Source organism: Anguilla rostrata, chromosome 17, assembly GCF_018555375.3.
Source record: "Anguilla rostrata isolate EN2019 chromosome 17, ASM1855537v3, whole genome shotgun sequence".
Lineage (NCBI taxonomy): Eukaryota > Metazoa > Chordata > Actinopteri > Anguilliformes > Anguillidae > Anguilla > Anguilla rostrata.
This window is the reverse complement of record NC_057949.1, coordinates 28591093-28604303: the sequence shown is the minus strand read 5'-3', so window position 1 is coordinate 28604303 and position 13211 is coordinate 28591093. Positions and strand designations below refer to the sequence as shown.

Here is a 13211-nt window from a genome sequence, read left to right as displayed (position 1 = left end):
CGCAGAGGCTGCAAAGCCCTACCTAACACACACTTACCCTGAGAAATTTAACAAAATTCCTTTGTTTGAAGGAATCTGTGGACAACACCTTTTCCTGGGGTAATCTTTTTTTTTATGTTAAAGGACCAAATTAATCCAGGGCCTCATATTGCATGTGTGTTACCAAGCTGTTTTTAACACACAGATTTGACTTACACTACAGAAGTCACATTCAAAAGTTAAGGTACTCAGACATGACAGTTTGTTTGGTAACAACAAAATGTATACAAGAATTAATCAAATTGTCACCATTCGTTACTTCTGTGAAACCATTGTCATAAAAAGGTGTCACGTGTGTAAAATCTCCCTCTTTTTTATTCGTAGGGATAGTTTTTCATTTTATATAAAGATTATTTAAAATGGGGTTTTTAGTGGTAACATTAGATGTATAACATCTCATTCTTAGTGGCTGAGAATTACTGAAAGCCTCGTTATCTGAAATCCTCCTGTGCTTAGCAGGTTATATTACGCTGGCTTTAAGCACCAACAGTCCAGGGCCGATCTCTACCCCAACCCCCACCCACGTTTTTTATGACACACTAGTGACATCATAACGAGTGACAGGACGGCTGCATGTATGAATTATTTAGACTGTTAATGGACTTAAGGGACGACCGTTTCTCCTGCGATGGAGCCGTGTCAGTCTGTCAGGCCCGAGTGGCCTCTAATTGGCCAGTTCCACGGACGGTGGGTCTCAGTGGCCTCTGATTGGCCAGTTCCACGGACGGTGGGTCTCAGAGGCCTCTGATAGGCCGGTTCCACGGACGGTGGGTCTCAGTGGCCTCTATTGGCCAGTTCCACAGATGGTGGGTCTCAGATGCCTCTGATAGGCCGGTTCCACGGACAGTGGGTCTCAGAGGCCTCTGATTGGCCGGTTCCACGGACGGTGGGTCTCAGCACTACTGGCCCACAGTCAGGAGCGGAATCTCAGCCTGTTTTTCTGCTGAGTTTTTAAAAACGCTCCATTTCAGAGGGCAATAAAAAGCCTGTTTGAACAATGCTGCATTACACAAGGCACTCTAGTCTTTCTTAGCTTAACATCATTCACTGAAACCGGTGGCTAAATATTTTACTATCCCATTTACAAAACAGTAAAGATGTTTTTAAGCGTGTATTGCACAACTTAATTTGAACAAAGTCAGTTTAATATTGGACTGGAAAAGAAATACGTCAATTGTTTGCATAAAGAACACTAAAATAAATATAAAGACAAATTTATCAGCCATGCTACAGTAGCCTATAGTCATTTTCCTTCCCTTATGTTACGATAAAGGCCTGTGGTCTGAACCTCTTGCATAGAGGAAAAACCATATATTTTACAGAGGAGGCGATGGGATATTAAATATTTACTTGAGATTTTTTTTTACAACATTTACATTTCAAGTCAGTTTATTTGTACTCAAAAAATATTGTTTATCTTTAATTATGAAAATATTTTGGCTAATAAAAATACTGCATCGCTACCAGCCGTTCATATTGCGAATGAATGTAAATAATGAGGTGGGGAATTTAAGAGAGAACGCGAAGCACTGTGCGCTGACCTCTGTCTCCGTCCCTCCCCCCTTCGCAGCCAAACCGGCCGCTGGACCAGAGAGAGCTGCCGCTGAAAAGAATGCCAAGGTAGGTGAGCGCAGCGGAGAGCCAGAATGGCGGCAGGGACACTCGCTACTGCCGCGATTTATGCACCGTTACACCAAGGGCCAGGTCATCTGTTCCAGCAGGGGCATTAGCCTTTTGGAGATTAGCCCCTCCAAAATTCTAAGTCAGTGTTCTAGAACTCAGTTCAGTTTAGAACATTCCAGTCTGATCTCTAACCCTGAAGGGTTAAAGCACAGACTCTGTTCACCCACTAAGTGTCCAGCTCTAAATTCCTAACATTGGAGGTTCTGTCTGTTCCTGATTTTCAAGCTGAAATTTAATAATTTGAGGTGTAGCCTAAAGCACTACTACTGCAGTGGATGTTTAGATGCGCGGTTTTTATTCTTTATTTAGTTCTGTTGTCACCGTCTGTCTTAAGATGGCTTGTTTTCATTTCTTTTGTGCTTTTGGTTTTATGTTTCATTTATTTATTTTTTGTTCTTCCCCCCCTCCACCCCCTTCCCCCCCCCCAAAAAAAAAGATACCTAAAGCAACCACCCCTGCAAAAGCTAGACCCACCTCCACCCACAAAATACCTCCCTCTCCCACACCCACCCCCCCGAAAAAACCCTTGGGTACCTCCAGCCCCGGGTCCTCCACTGGCAGGCCTTCAGCAATACCCACCCCCAGCAGGGGGGGCGCCAGGTTGGGGGTGAGTACGGAGTGATGCCGGCCTGCCACCCCTCTACTACGGAAGGTTCTACACTGTCAGCCAGTGCCTTCCCCACCTGTGCATTTACTAACACCCTAAAGCTTTCCTCCAGGCCTGCCTCTCCCGACGACCCTGTCCCAAAACACCTCCTGCTCTGTCCCACTGCCTTAAAACCCCCCTCGTCCCACTGCCTTAAACCCCTCCTGCCCTGTCCCACTGCTTAAAACCCCTCCTGTCTGTTCCACTCCCTTCTTATATTTCGCCTTCAAAATTGAGTTTGCCGACAATCTTTGTTGCCTTTACTTAACTGACTACTGAGCAGCAGCAAGTTCTTTGTGGTAAAAGGTTTTAGATCACACTTAGGCCATTATAGTTTGGCATTTAGAAGAAGCTGTTTATACGCAACAGCTGTGTGGGAAACACATTACATTAGCTGAGCCTTTTGCCTGTACGTAGGGTAGTGAGCGGAAGTGGTCGTTCATATAAACTAATCATGAGCCGAAGCTGTCGGATGCAATATAACACCATCACCATCATAAAATAACCTCTAAATGTGTTAAAGGCTGTCATGCATGAATGCTTTGAAAACTAATATTTTCTAATATTTTTCTACTCTCGGGAAATCTGTTGGTAAAATTGGTAAACCCAGCTTCGGTAACCCATGTCCCCGTGTGAACCAAGCTGAAAAGAGTCTGCTATACTTAGGTGTCACCAAACCGAACGCAGTCCTTGTTTATATAAAGCGTTGCATGTCTATGGACGCTTTTACATGTAACTGCGCTGGTCACGGCTAACACCGGCTATAAATCAGCAAGCCAGGAGTCAGGCGCTACTGGGGCGGTGTTGACATGGCAGACAAGCACTGACTCCTCCCCCCCCACCCCATTATTTTCAGGCTGGAGAAGGAAAAACTAGCGCCTCCAAGACACCAGGAGGCGCTAAACCGCAGCCTAAAGCCCCCGGAAAGGCACCCCCTCCTGGTGGTCAGACAGGTACGAGCCTTCCCCCCCACATCCCCCCCCCCCCCACTGCAAAATTCAGTGCTGTGCGAAATTAGCGTAGTAACCTTGTGCATGCGTCTGACCTTTTCTGGTTTCCATGGTTTCATTTCCCATGTTGCCGTTCAGCTGCTTCCAGACCAGAGCACAGGAAGCCAGGCGTGGGGAAAGCTGACAAAGGTGAGCAGCCTCTGCCTCGCACACACATCACTATTTTTATACCAAACTCCATCTCAACTTTTTACTATAAATCTACCACCTTTTTTAAAGTGACAGAGGACTGTCGTAAATGCAGTGTTCCCCAAGAATTTGCGGTGGGGCGGGGGTGTCAGGGGTGAGGGGGTCATAGGTTGGATGTGTCCCAACTCCAAGTCAATTGAGTCCGAGTATTAGCAGTAGTAGTAGTAGTAGTAGTAGTAGTGGTAGTGGTAGCACTAGCAGTAGTAGTAGTAGCAGTAATAGTAATAGCAGTAGTAGTAGTAGTAGTAGTACTAGTAGCACTAGTGTTAGTAGTAGTAGTAGCAGCACTAGCGGTAGTAGTAGTAATAGTAGCAGTAGTAGTAGTAGCACTAGTAGTAGTAGTAGTAGCAGCAGCAGTAGTAGTAGTAGTAGTAGTAGCAGCAGTACTAGTAATAGCAGTAGTAGTAGTAGTAGTAGTAGTACTAGTAGCACTAGTGTTAGTAGTAGTAGTAGTAGCAGCACTAGCGGTAGTAGTAGTAATAGTAGCAGTAGTAGTAGTAGCACTAGTAGTAGTAGGAGTAGCAGTAGCAGTAGTAGTAGTAGTAGCACTAGCGGTAGTAGCAGTAGTAGCAGCAGTAGCACTAGCGGTAGTAGCAGTAGCAACACAGCCCTTACTGATGTACAGGTCATAACTGACTGCTCTGGGTTTGTGTTCGTGGTCGTTCGCTCCTCACCCTGCTGTGTGCCCGTCCTGTTTGGGGCAGAGCTGCCCAAGACGCCGGACCGCAGCGGGTACAGCAGCCCCAGCACGCCCAAGTCCCCTGCCAGCCGCGCCAGCGCCCCGGGCCAGCCCGCCGCCAAGGAGGTGAAGAAGGTGGCGGTGGTGCGCACCCCGCCCAAATCCCCGGGCTCCCTGAAGAACCGCGCGCCCGCCCCCCTCGTCCCCATGCCGGACCTGAAGAACGTCCGGTCCAAGATCGGCTCCACCGAAAACATGAAGCACCAGCCAGGAGGGGGCCGGGTAAGAGAGGCCCTACTGCTGTCCCACCGCGACCTCACCCCCCCCTCTGTCCCACCGCGACCTCACCCCCCTACTGCAGTCCCACCGCGACCTCACCCCCCTACTGCTGTCCCACCGCGACCTCACCCCCCTACTGCTGTCCCACCCAGCGACCTCACCCCCTACTGCTTCCCACCGCGACCTCACCCCCCCCTCTGTCCCACCGAGACCTCACCCCCCCCTGTCCCACCGCGACCTCACCCCCTCTCTGTCCCACCGAGACCTCACCCCCCCCCGTCCCACCGCGACCTCACCCCCCCTCTGTCCCACTGCGACCTCACCCCCCCTCTGTCCCACCGTGACGTCACCCCCCCTCTGTCCCCCATGAGTCACCCCGCTCCCCCCCCCTTAGCTGGTCCAGTTCGCTGGCGGCGCTCCTGGTACCACCCCCCCCCACCCATCACACCACACCCCCCCATTTCAGTTGAACTTTGTTTATTTTCATGTTCTGAAAGCTAAAAAGATCTTATAATGTCCAGTAAAAGGGGGGTTTGGTATCGGTCATTTGAAGACCATGTTTCTTGCGTAAGTTAAATGGAATTTTCATTTTAACCAATCAGTGGCACCACTGTTAGTGGACCACCAGGCAAAAGTAAGGCTGAAGCAAACAGCCAAACAGAAGGGACACACTTTGTCAGACCTTCAACACTTCTGTACAGAAGTGACATTTTATTATATTCCTGTTTATAAACGTGAAAACAAACTGAAAGACGAAAATGTACGTCTTTATCTAGTGGCTTCTTGAACACTAAATGCAAGAAACAAAATGACTGCTCATGGCCTTTGAGTTGGTGTATCACCATGACACTGGAAGATAGTGGAAGACAATACATGATAATGGAAACAGGAAGCTCGCCCTAATGCTTCTTACCTTTGGACTGGGCTACAGCAATGGAAAGTGAAGCAGTAGACACGTATGAGATTAATTTTCTGCTGCCACAACAGCTGTAAAAGACCCCAGCGTTATTGCACTGAGCCCTGAGATCTTAGATACTTCCGAGGCAGATTGTAATTCATGCATTTCTCCTTGGCCAGGTGACATTTAGCATTATGCTCTGCAGAATGACTATTGATTTAAAAAGGGAAGATAATCATAGCGTCGCTCCACAAGCAGATAAAAATCTGAGGAAAGATCGAGCCGTCGACAGAGTGCGCTGACTACAGTATCTCCACTTAAATACGCTCCCTCGCCTTTATTTTCCAGCAATTTTTCACATTTTATGAAAATCAGAAAAATTGGTTTAAAATGCCAAGTGTGGAGACGGCAGGTTAGAAATCATGCTCCCTGATATGGGCGAAGCCTACAAGTGCAGCAGCTGACTGATGTGAGCGAATGGGAATGTTTTACTGCAGCGAGCAATGCCTTGTGATTGGTTCAGACAATTCATTGACTGGCAGCTCACTGACGACCCCCCCCCCCAAAAAAATTTTTTACTGTTTCTCATGGGAAAAAAGAAAAAAGCGAAGCCTAGCGCATGAGGCTTCGAAAAGCATGGCCCCAGTTCCACAGCGCCTCCTCTTGGCGGCCTGCAGGAAAGCGCTCTCACCTCCTGCCTTTTCCTCTTTCAGGTGCAAATACTTGATAAGAAGATGGACTTCAGTAGTGTTCAGTCTAAGTGTGGCTCCAAATCTAATCTCAAGCACACCCCGGGGGGAGGAAACGTGAGTAACGCGGGGAGGAACAGCTCTGTGCTCGTGAGTCTTTAGCGGTAACATGGGGAGGAACAGCTCTGTGTGCTCGTGAGTCTTTAGCGGTAACGCAGGGAGGAACAGCTCTTTGTGCTCGTGAGTCTTTAGCGGTAACGCAGGGAGGAACAGCTCTGTGCGCTCGTGAGTCTTTAGCGGTAACGCAGGGAGGAACAGCTCTGTGCGCTCGTGAGTCTTTAGCGGTAATGCAGGGAGGAACAGCTCTGTGTGCTCGTGAGTCTTTAGCGGTAACATGGGGAGGAACAGCTCTGTGTGCTCGTGAGTCTTTAGCGGTAACGCAGGGAGGAACAGCTCTGTGCGCTCGTGAGTCTTTAGCGGTAACACAGGAACAGCTCTTTGTGCTTGTGAGTCTTTAGCGGTAATGCAGGGAGGAACAGCTCTGTGCGCTCGTGAGTCTTTAGCGGTAATGCAGAGAGGAACAGCTCTGTGTGCTCGTGAGTCTTTAGCGGTAATGCAGGGAGGAACACTGTGTGAGCATGTGACTCTTTAGCGGTAACGCAGGGAGGAACAGCTCTGTGCGCTCGTGAGTCTTTAGCGGTAATGCAGGGAGGAACAGCTCTGTGCGCTCGTGAGTCTTTAGCGGTAATGCAGGGAGGAACAGCTCTGTGTGAGCATGTGACTCTTTAGCGGTAACATGGGGAGGAACAGCTCTGTGTGCTCGTGAGTCTTTAGCGGTAATGCAGAGAGGAACAGCTCTGTGTGCTCGTGAGTCTTTAGCGGTAATGCAGGGAGGAACAGCTCTGTGTGAGCATGTGACTCTTTAGCGGTAACGCAGGGAGGAACAGCTCTGTGTGCTCGTGAGTCTTTAGCGGTAACGCAGGGAGGAACAGCTCTGTGTACTCGTGAGTCTTTAGCGGTAACACAGGGAGGAACAGCTCTGTGTGCTCGTGAGTCTTTAGCGGTAACGCAGAGAGGAACAGCTCTATGTGCTCGTGAGTCTTTAGCGGTAACGCAGGGAGGAACAGCTCTGTGTGCTCGTGAGTCTTTAGCGGTAATGCAGGGAGGAACAGCTCTGTGTGAGCATGTGACTCTTTAGCGGTAACGCAGGGAGGAACAGCTCTGTGCGCTCGTGAGTCTTTAGCGGTAATGCAGGGAGGAACAGCTCTGTGCGCTCGTGAGTCTTTAGCGGTAATGTGGGGAGGAACAGCTCTGTGCGCTCGTGAGTCTTTAGCGGTAATGTGGGGAGGAACAGCTCTGTGCGCTCGTGAGTCTTTAGCGGTAATGTGGGGAGGAACAGCTCTGTGCGCTCGTGAGTCTTCAGCGGTAAGATCGGCCATGTCGAAAGGCAGTGCTTGCCTCGTTCGTACATTATCAGGTTATTTAGTTGCCTGATGACTTTACACAGGTCCTTCATGACTTGCACAGGTCCTACAGCAACTCTCAGACTTTTAGGAAAATGTCATTAAATTAAAATGAATCCATGATTTCTCAATCTAGCATCAGTGGGATGATGCACTGATTGGCTGACCAAGCTGGCTGATGGCAGTAGCCATGCCCACCCCGTAGTGACAGTCACCCCTGCGGCAGTTAGCCCCGCCCATCCCGTAGTGACAGTCAGCTCTGTGGCAGTTAGCCCCGCCCATCCCGTAGTGACACTCAGCTCTGTGGCAGTTAGCCCCGCCCACCCCGTAGTGACAGTCACCCCTGCGGCAGTTAGCCCCGCCCATCCCGTAGTGACAGTCAGCTCTGTGGCAGTTAGCCCCGCCCATCCCGTAGTGACACTCAGCTCTGTGGCAGTTAGCCCCGCCCACCCCGTAGTGGCAGTCAGCTCCGTGGCAGTTAGCCCCGCCCATCCCGTAGTGACAGTCAGCTCTGTGGCAGTTAGCCCCGCCCATCCCGTAGTGACGGTCAGCTCCGTGGCAGTTAGCCCCGCCCACCCCGTAGTGGCAGTCAGCTCTGTGGCAGTTAGCCCCGCCCATCCCGTAGTGACACTCAGCTCTGTGGCAGTTAGCCCCGCCCATCCCATAGTGACGATCAGCTCCGTGGCAGTTAGCCCCGCCCACCCCGTAGTGGCAGTCAGCTCTGTGGCAGTTAGCCCCGCCCATCCCGTAGTGACACTCAGCTCTGTGGCAGTTAGCCCCGCCCATCCCGTAGTGACAGTCAGCTCTGTGGCAGTTAGCCCCGCCCACCCCGTAGTGACAGTCAGCTCTGTGGCAGTTAGCCCCGCCCATCCCGTAGTGACAGTCAGCTCTGTGGCAGTTAGCATTAGCGCGCGGCCTCGCCCTGCCGTAAACGGCCCTCACTGCAGCCCCGAGCTCCTGGTAGGATAACGGTCTCTCCCGACTCTCCCCTGCCTCTTACAGGTGCAAATTGTCGACAAGAAGCTCGACTTCTCTAGCGTTCAGGCTAAGTGCGGCTCCAAAGACAATCTCAAGCACAACCCCGGCGGCGGTAAAGTGAGTAACGACAGGATGAACTCATCATACATGAGTCATGACGTATGATGTCATAATAGGACCCAGCCCTGTATGGTGTATGATGTCATAATCAGACCCAGCCCTGCATGATGTATGATGACATAATCAGACCCAGCCCTGTATGGTGTATGATGTCATAATCAGACCCATCTCTGGCCAAAACTTTAAGGATACAAGTGTCCCTGTCTTGCTCCTTACCAGTTCAGCTGGCTTCTCTAAAATTCAAAATTTTTTGGGGGGGGGGGGGGGGAGTCAGGGTGTTGACAAAATTATTAAATGTCAAAAGAAAAAAATATTTCCCAAAGTTTCATGGTATATTTACTGAAGATTGTTCAGTGGCTAACCTTGCATTTCTTCACTTACATTTGCTCTCATATGGTAGTTTGTGATCAGAGGCTTTAGCAGTATTGTTGCGCATTAATTACTTTCAGAGTGGACAGCTACATCACTAAATTTGCCAGACTTTTTGTATAATTCAAACCTTTTCATCAACATGTGAAATTATTAAAGATTCAATCTGATTGATTGATAAACTTTCTTACACACTTACACACTCTGTAACGCAATTTATATTATTACACTACATACATTATTTATGCAACAGCACAATTATAATATTGAAAATAAAATATTCAGAGAGAGGCTATGCATGTAATGCTACAGCATATTTAATGGGCTTAAGTGGAACCATGCCCCAATGTACCTAATGCATCTGACCACACCAAACATTTATCTACAGGGCGTGCTCCGGTAAGTCCAGCCAAACCCGTGTTTAATTTTCTAACCGCCAATCGTGTTCTCACAGGGCTTGTAATATAAAGCTCAAATAAAATACACTGAAGGATAATAGTGAAATGAGGTATCGATGGTTTACCACCTTCAGGTCCTTTTTAATGCCTGTGTTGCTACAGTAACCAGCTGTAGTTTCATCAGTCAGATGTTTCTGTGGCTGGATATTTGGAATTTATGATACTTTATTCCATTTTTGTTCCTAAAAAAACAACACTTCTTGGTTTTTTTTTTCTCATAAATGTTTTGTCTCAACTCGCTCTCTCGTTCCAAGTGCATGGACCCTCTGCAGGGTAACTGAGCGATCAAACAAACTGCTGTCAGGAATTTAAAAGAAACTGTTAAATTTAAACTTTGTTAGATCACAAATCTGTGATGTTGCACCACAGGCAATGTTTAAATATTTAAATCATTTTCAGAGGGAAAAAAAAAAAACCCATCTGGGATTAGAAATTACAGAGCGGCTGAGTGCACCTCAGAAACACCATATTCAACATCACGCTACAGAAAATACACTAAAAAGGTCATCTTTATCCTTACAGTTTTGGCCACATCTGTCAGTTTGATCCTTCGATCCCGTCTAGCGATATAAAGCATTCAAAGACAACCTGTCTATTCAGCAAAATAAACATATAGATTCTTTGCGCTGCTGCAGACCGATTCCACCCTGGTTATGGACAGGCGGATTAATCAAATCCAGAGCGTGCTCTCGCGCAGCTTCGGATAGTCTTGCCTTCCCTCGTGCAGTCAGATGGAAGGAGAGGGGACCCATGGTGCCTCTGGGCCGACTGTACTGACCCTCTAACGGTATCGCTCGAATGGCCGAGTCACACAGAACACGCTTTACGACCGGAGGTCACGGTCGACGGCTGCACCCGCCTCAACTTTAACTTCCGTCTCCCCAGGCAGACCCAACTCACAGCACCGCTGGACTAAACCCAAGACTGCCGCCAATCAGAACGGTTTTTAGCTGAACGTGATTTGACCGAGGGGGGGGGGGGGGGGTCGATGCAGTGCATGCAATCTCTTCGTAACCCTGGTTACTCGAGCTGACGATTAATAAAGAGCACTCACGGTACTGAAGCTCAGAAGCTGCAGATGAACTCAGTCGTACATTTTAAAACGTGCAGCAGGTCCCTCTTTAATCTAGAGTGCACCAGGCCCTCCCCCAGGCTGAGTGGGGATGTGGTGTTCAGTCATTAGGCCACATTCATTCATTCATGCATAAGGTCTGAAGCTGGGAGGGTGAACTGGCATGAGGTAGACCCAATAAATGCAGAAAACTAGCACAAACCGCTCATCACAGGGGTGGTAACCTATAGGCACCTATAGAAAATTATACCCCTGGGGCAACAATGTTTTTTTTGCTTGTAAAAGGTACTTATTAGTACCCTACTAAAACATTATTTTACTTTCAGGGTACATTTGGGAAATTTGTCCCCCAGGGGACAACCGTACCTTTGTTTCTGAGAGTGTAGCATGCTGGCTGCTTTGAATGCTTTAAAGAGGGAAATCCTCTGTACAGATGCCAGGGTCCAGGAGCAGGCAGGACAGGGGAGTGACTGCTGTCCTAAAGGAGGGTTCTGACTTTCTGGGGGCCTTGATTCTCTCGAACTGCATGACCACCTGTCCTCACAGTGAACAGGGGATCCCTACAGTCTCTGCCTGTCTCCCCACTGTGAGTGTGTGTGTGTGTGTGTGTGTGTGTGAGTGTGTGTGTTTTTCTGGGTCTTGGTGCATTAATTCCTACCACTGTGACTACATCCGCTCCGTAACACACTCCTTTCACGTGCTTCCAGTTCAAGGTGTGGGTTCCTAAACATTCCGAAACGGTCATTGTTCTCCTCCTAATACTGCATGATGTGGCTGGTGTAATTGATTTTGAGTAGAGTAGATCCTCGTCTCATTGTGAGTGTTGTGCATCACACAAAGACGTCAGCAGACTTCTCCTGACCGGTGGCTGCAGTTTATGGTAGACTGGCCAGGCTTAAGCCAGGCTACGGATGGGAGGTGTATCACAACGATAACTGTTGAATGCACCACAGTGTGGTGTACTGCCTTTCTTTTCCTCTTTTTCTTCTGTAATCATACCTGATGTGGTCAGTGTACAACCACACTTCAGAGATTGTGTGAAATGGTTCCGGAAATATATTGCCACCGCTATCTGTTGGGCGACAATAGTCGACCGGGTGCCTGCGGTCTGCTCGCTAAACCGGCGCACAAAGTGTTTTCTCTTCTATGCAAGCATGCATTATGGGATGCGATGTGCTCCAGTGGAGGGCACCAGCTTGTCCACACTCATCTGCGTCTGCGCCAGATATGACTGGGCATTCCAAAATTGGTGGCACTATGTTGGGAAAAAAACCATAAAGCATAAAGAATTGCTCTCCATGGTTATGTGCGCCTGAATGCTGTGTGGAGAAGCTATGTCCACACGGGTCTTTAAAAATTTTTTTTAAATAGAGTCTCATTGTCTGTTCCACAAAGCTCAAAAGATTTTGTTGTTGAAGATCTCAAAGCATGCAGGTGGTTTAGAATTGATGAAGGGTTCATTTCACTACAGTTACTGCTGCATGAATACACCAACATACATGTTTTGTGGTTTGATACGTTTTGACCTCCCGTGTCGTAGCAAATGAATAGCCTTTAACCTATTCATTAACAGTGTTTTTTTTATGACTAGTTTGTCTTGTTTTTGAAATTGCATTATGTGAATGTATTTTGTTGTTCCCAATATTCTTATATAACTCTGATTTGAGTATTTCATTTTTTAAATGTCACTTCATCTTTTACCTTCATTAATTTCACTGGAAGCTGAATACCTTGTTTCTTGTCACTTAAAAGCAGGAAGGAGAGCTGTCTTCTTCCAAAGACAAATTCCAGAAGGAAAATTAACTTTAAAAAAACACCCTGAATGATGAAATTCAGAGATGGCTGGGGTGTTGGAGAGGGAGAGCCAAGACACATAATGTGACCGGGAATATTTAAAAATGATCGCTGACATTTATTATCATCAATTCATGTTGCCTGTCCAAGGTGTAATCCTGCCTCTGGTACCCAATGCACACTGGGATAGGCTCCAGCACCCCCCGCGACCCTGCTCAGCACAAGCGGGTATAGATAATGGATGGATGGATGGATCAATTCGTGTTAATTTTTCAGAGCAATCCTAATAAAATGACGCAGAACCGTTAACTACGCTTGTATTGCATTATAGGTTTTAATCCTGTACCTGATGGTCTCAGTGAGTTTTTTTTCCATTCCAGGAGTCATTTCTCATGGTTGTTCTGAGAGACACTGAACCCAGTCCTTGTCCCCTCTCTACCTATAGTAACCTGCAACCCAAACTTAAAACAGGGAAACACAAGAAGCAAGTGCCAGCGCCCTCGCATGCGTCTTGCCTGCTGATTCCGTTAAACGGGTTTTCCGCCACACGAACGCAGCCGGGCACTTTAAGTAACCGCTGTCTGTTCCCGCCCAGGTCCAGATCGTTCACAAGAAGATCGACCTGAGCAATGTGCAGTCCAAATGCGGCTCCAAGGCCAACATTCACCACAAGCCAGGTGAGAGCGAACCTCCACGCCTGCAACACGTTCTTTAGCCTCGCTGGTTTTTATACTGCAGTTGCATACTTCCATGATTGTGACATAGAAAGGAGCTCACACCCATGTGCACATGTACACATGCATACACACACGCACATACACACATACGTGCACACACACACACAC

General features: G+C 48.1%; 1 protein-coding gene across 1 annotated transcript in view; it reads left to right on the top strand.

Moving 5' to 3' along the window:
* maptb (microtubule-associated protein tau b) overlaps window positions 1–13211 on the top strand; it is a 48611-nt gene that overhangs the window by 26151 nt on the left and 9249 nt on the right. The window contains exons 7-13 of the mRNA XM_064316303.1: window positions 1610–1659; window positions 3225–3321; window positions 3457–3507; window positions 4272–4528; window positions 6137–6229; window positions 8578–8670; window positions 12962–13043. Coding sequence (XP_064172373.1) covers window positions 1610–1659; window positions 3225–3321; window positions 3457–3507; window positions 4272–4528; window positions 6137–6229; window positions 8578–8670; window positions 12962–13043 — 723 coding nt within the window. The remainder of the gene's footprint in view (window positions 1–1609; window positions 1660–3224; window positions 3322–3456; window positions 3508–4271; window positions 4529–6136; window positions 6230–8577; window positions 8671–12961; window positions 13044–13211) is intronic.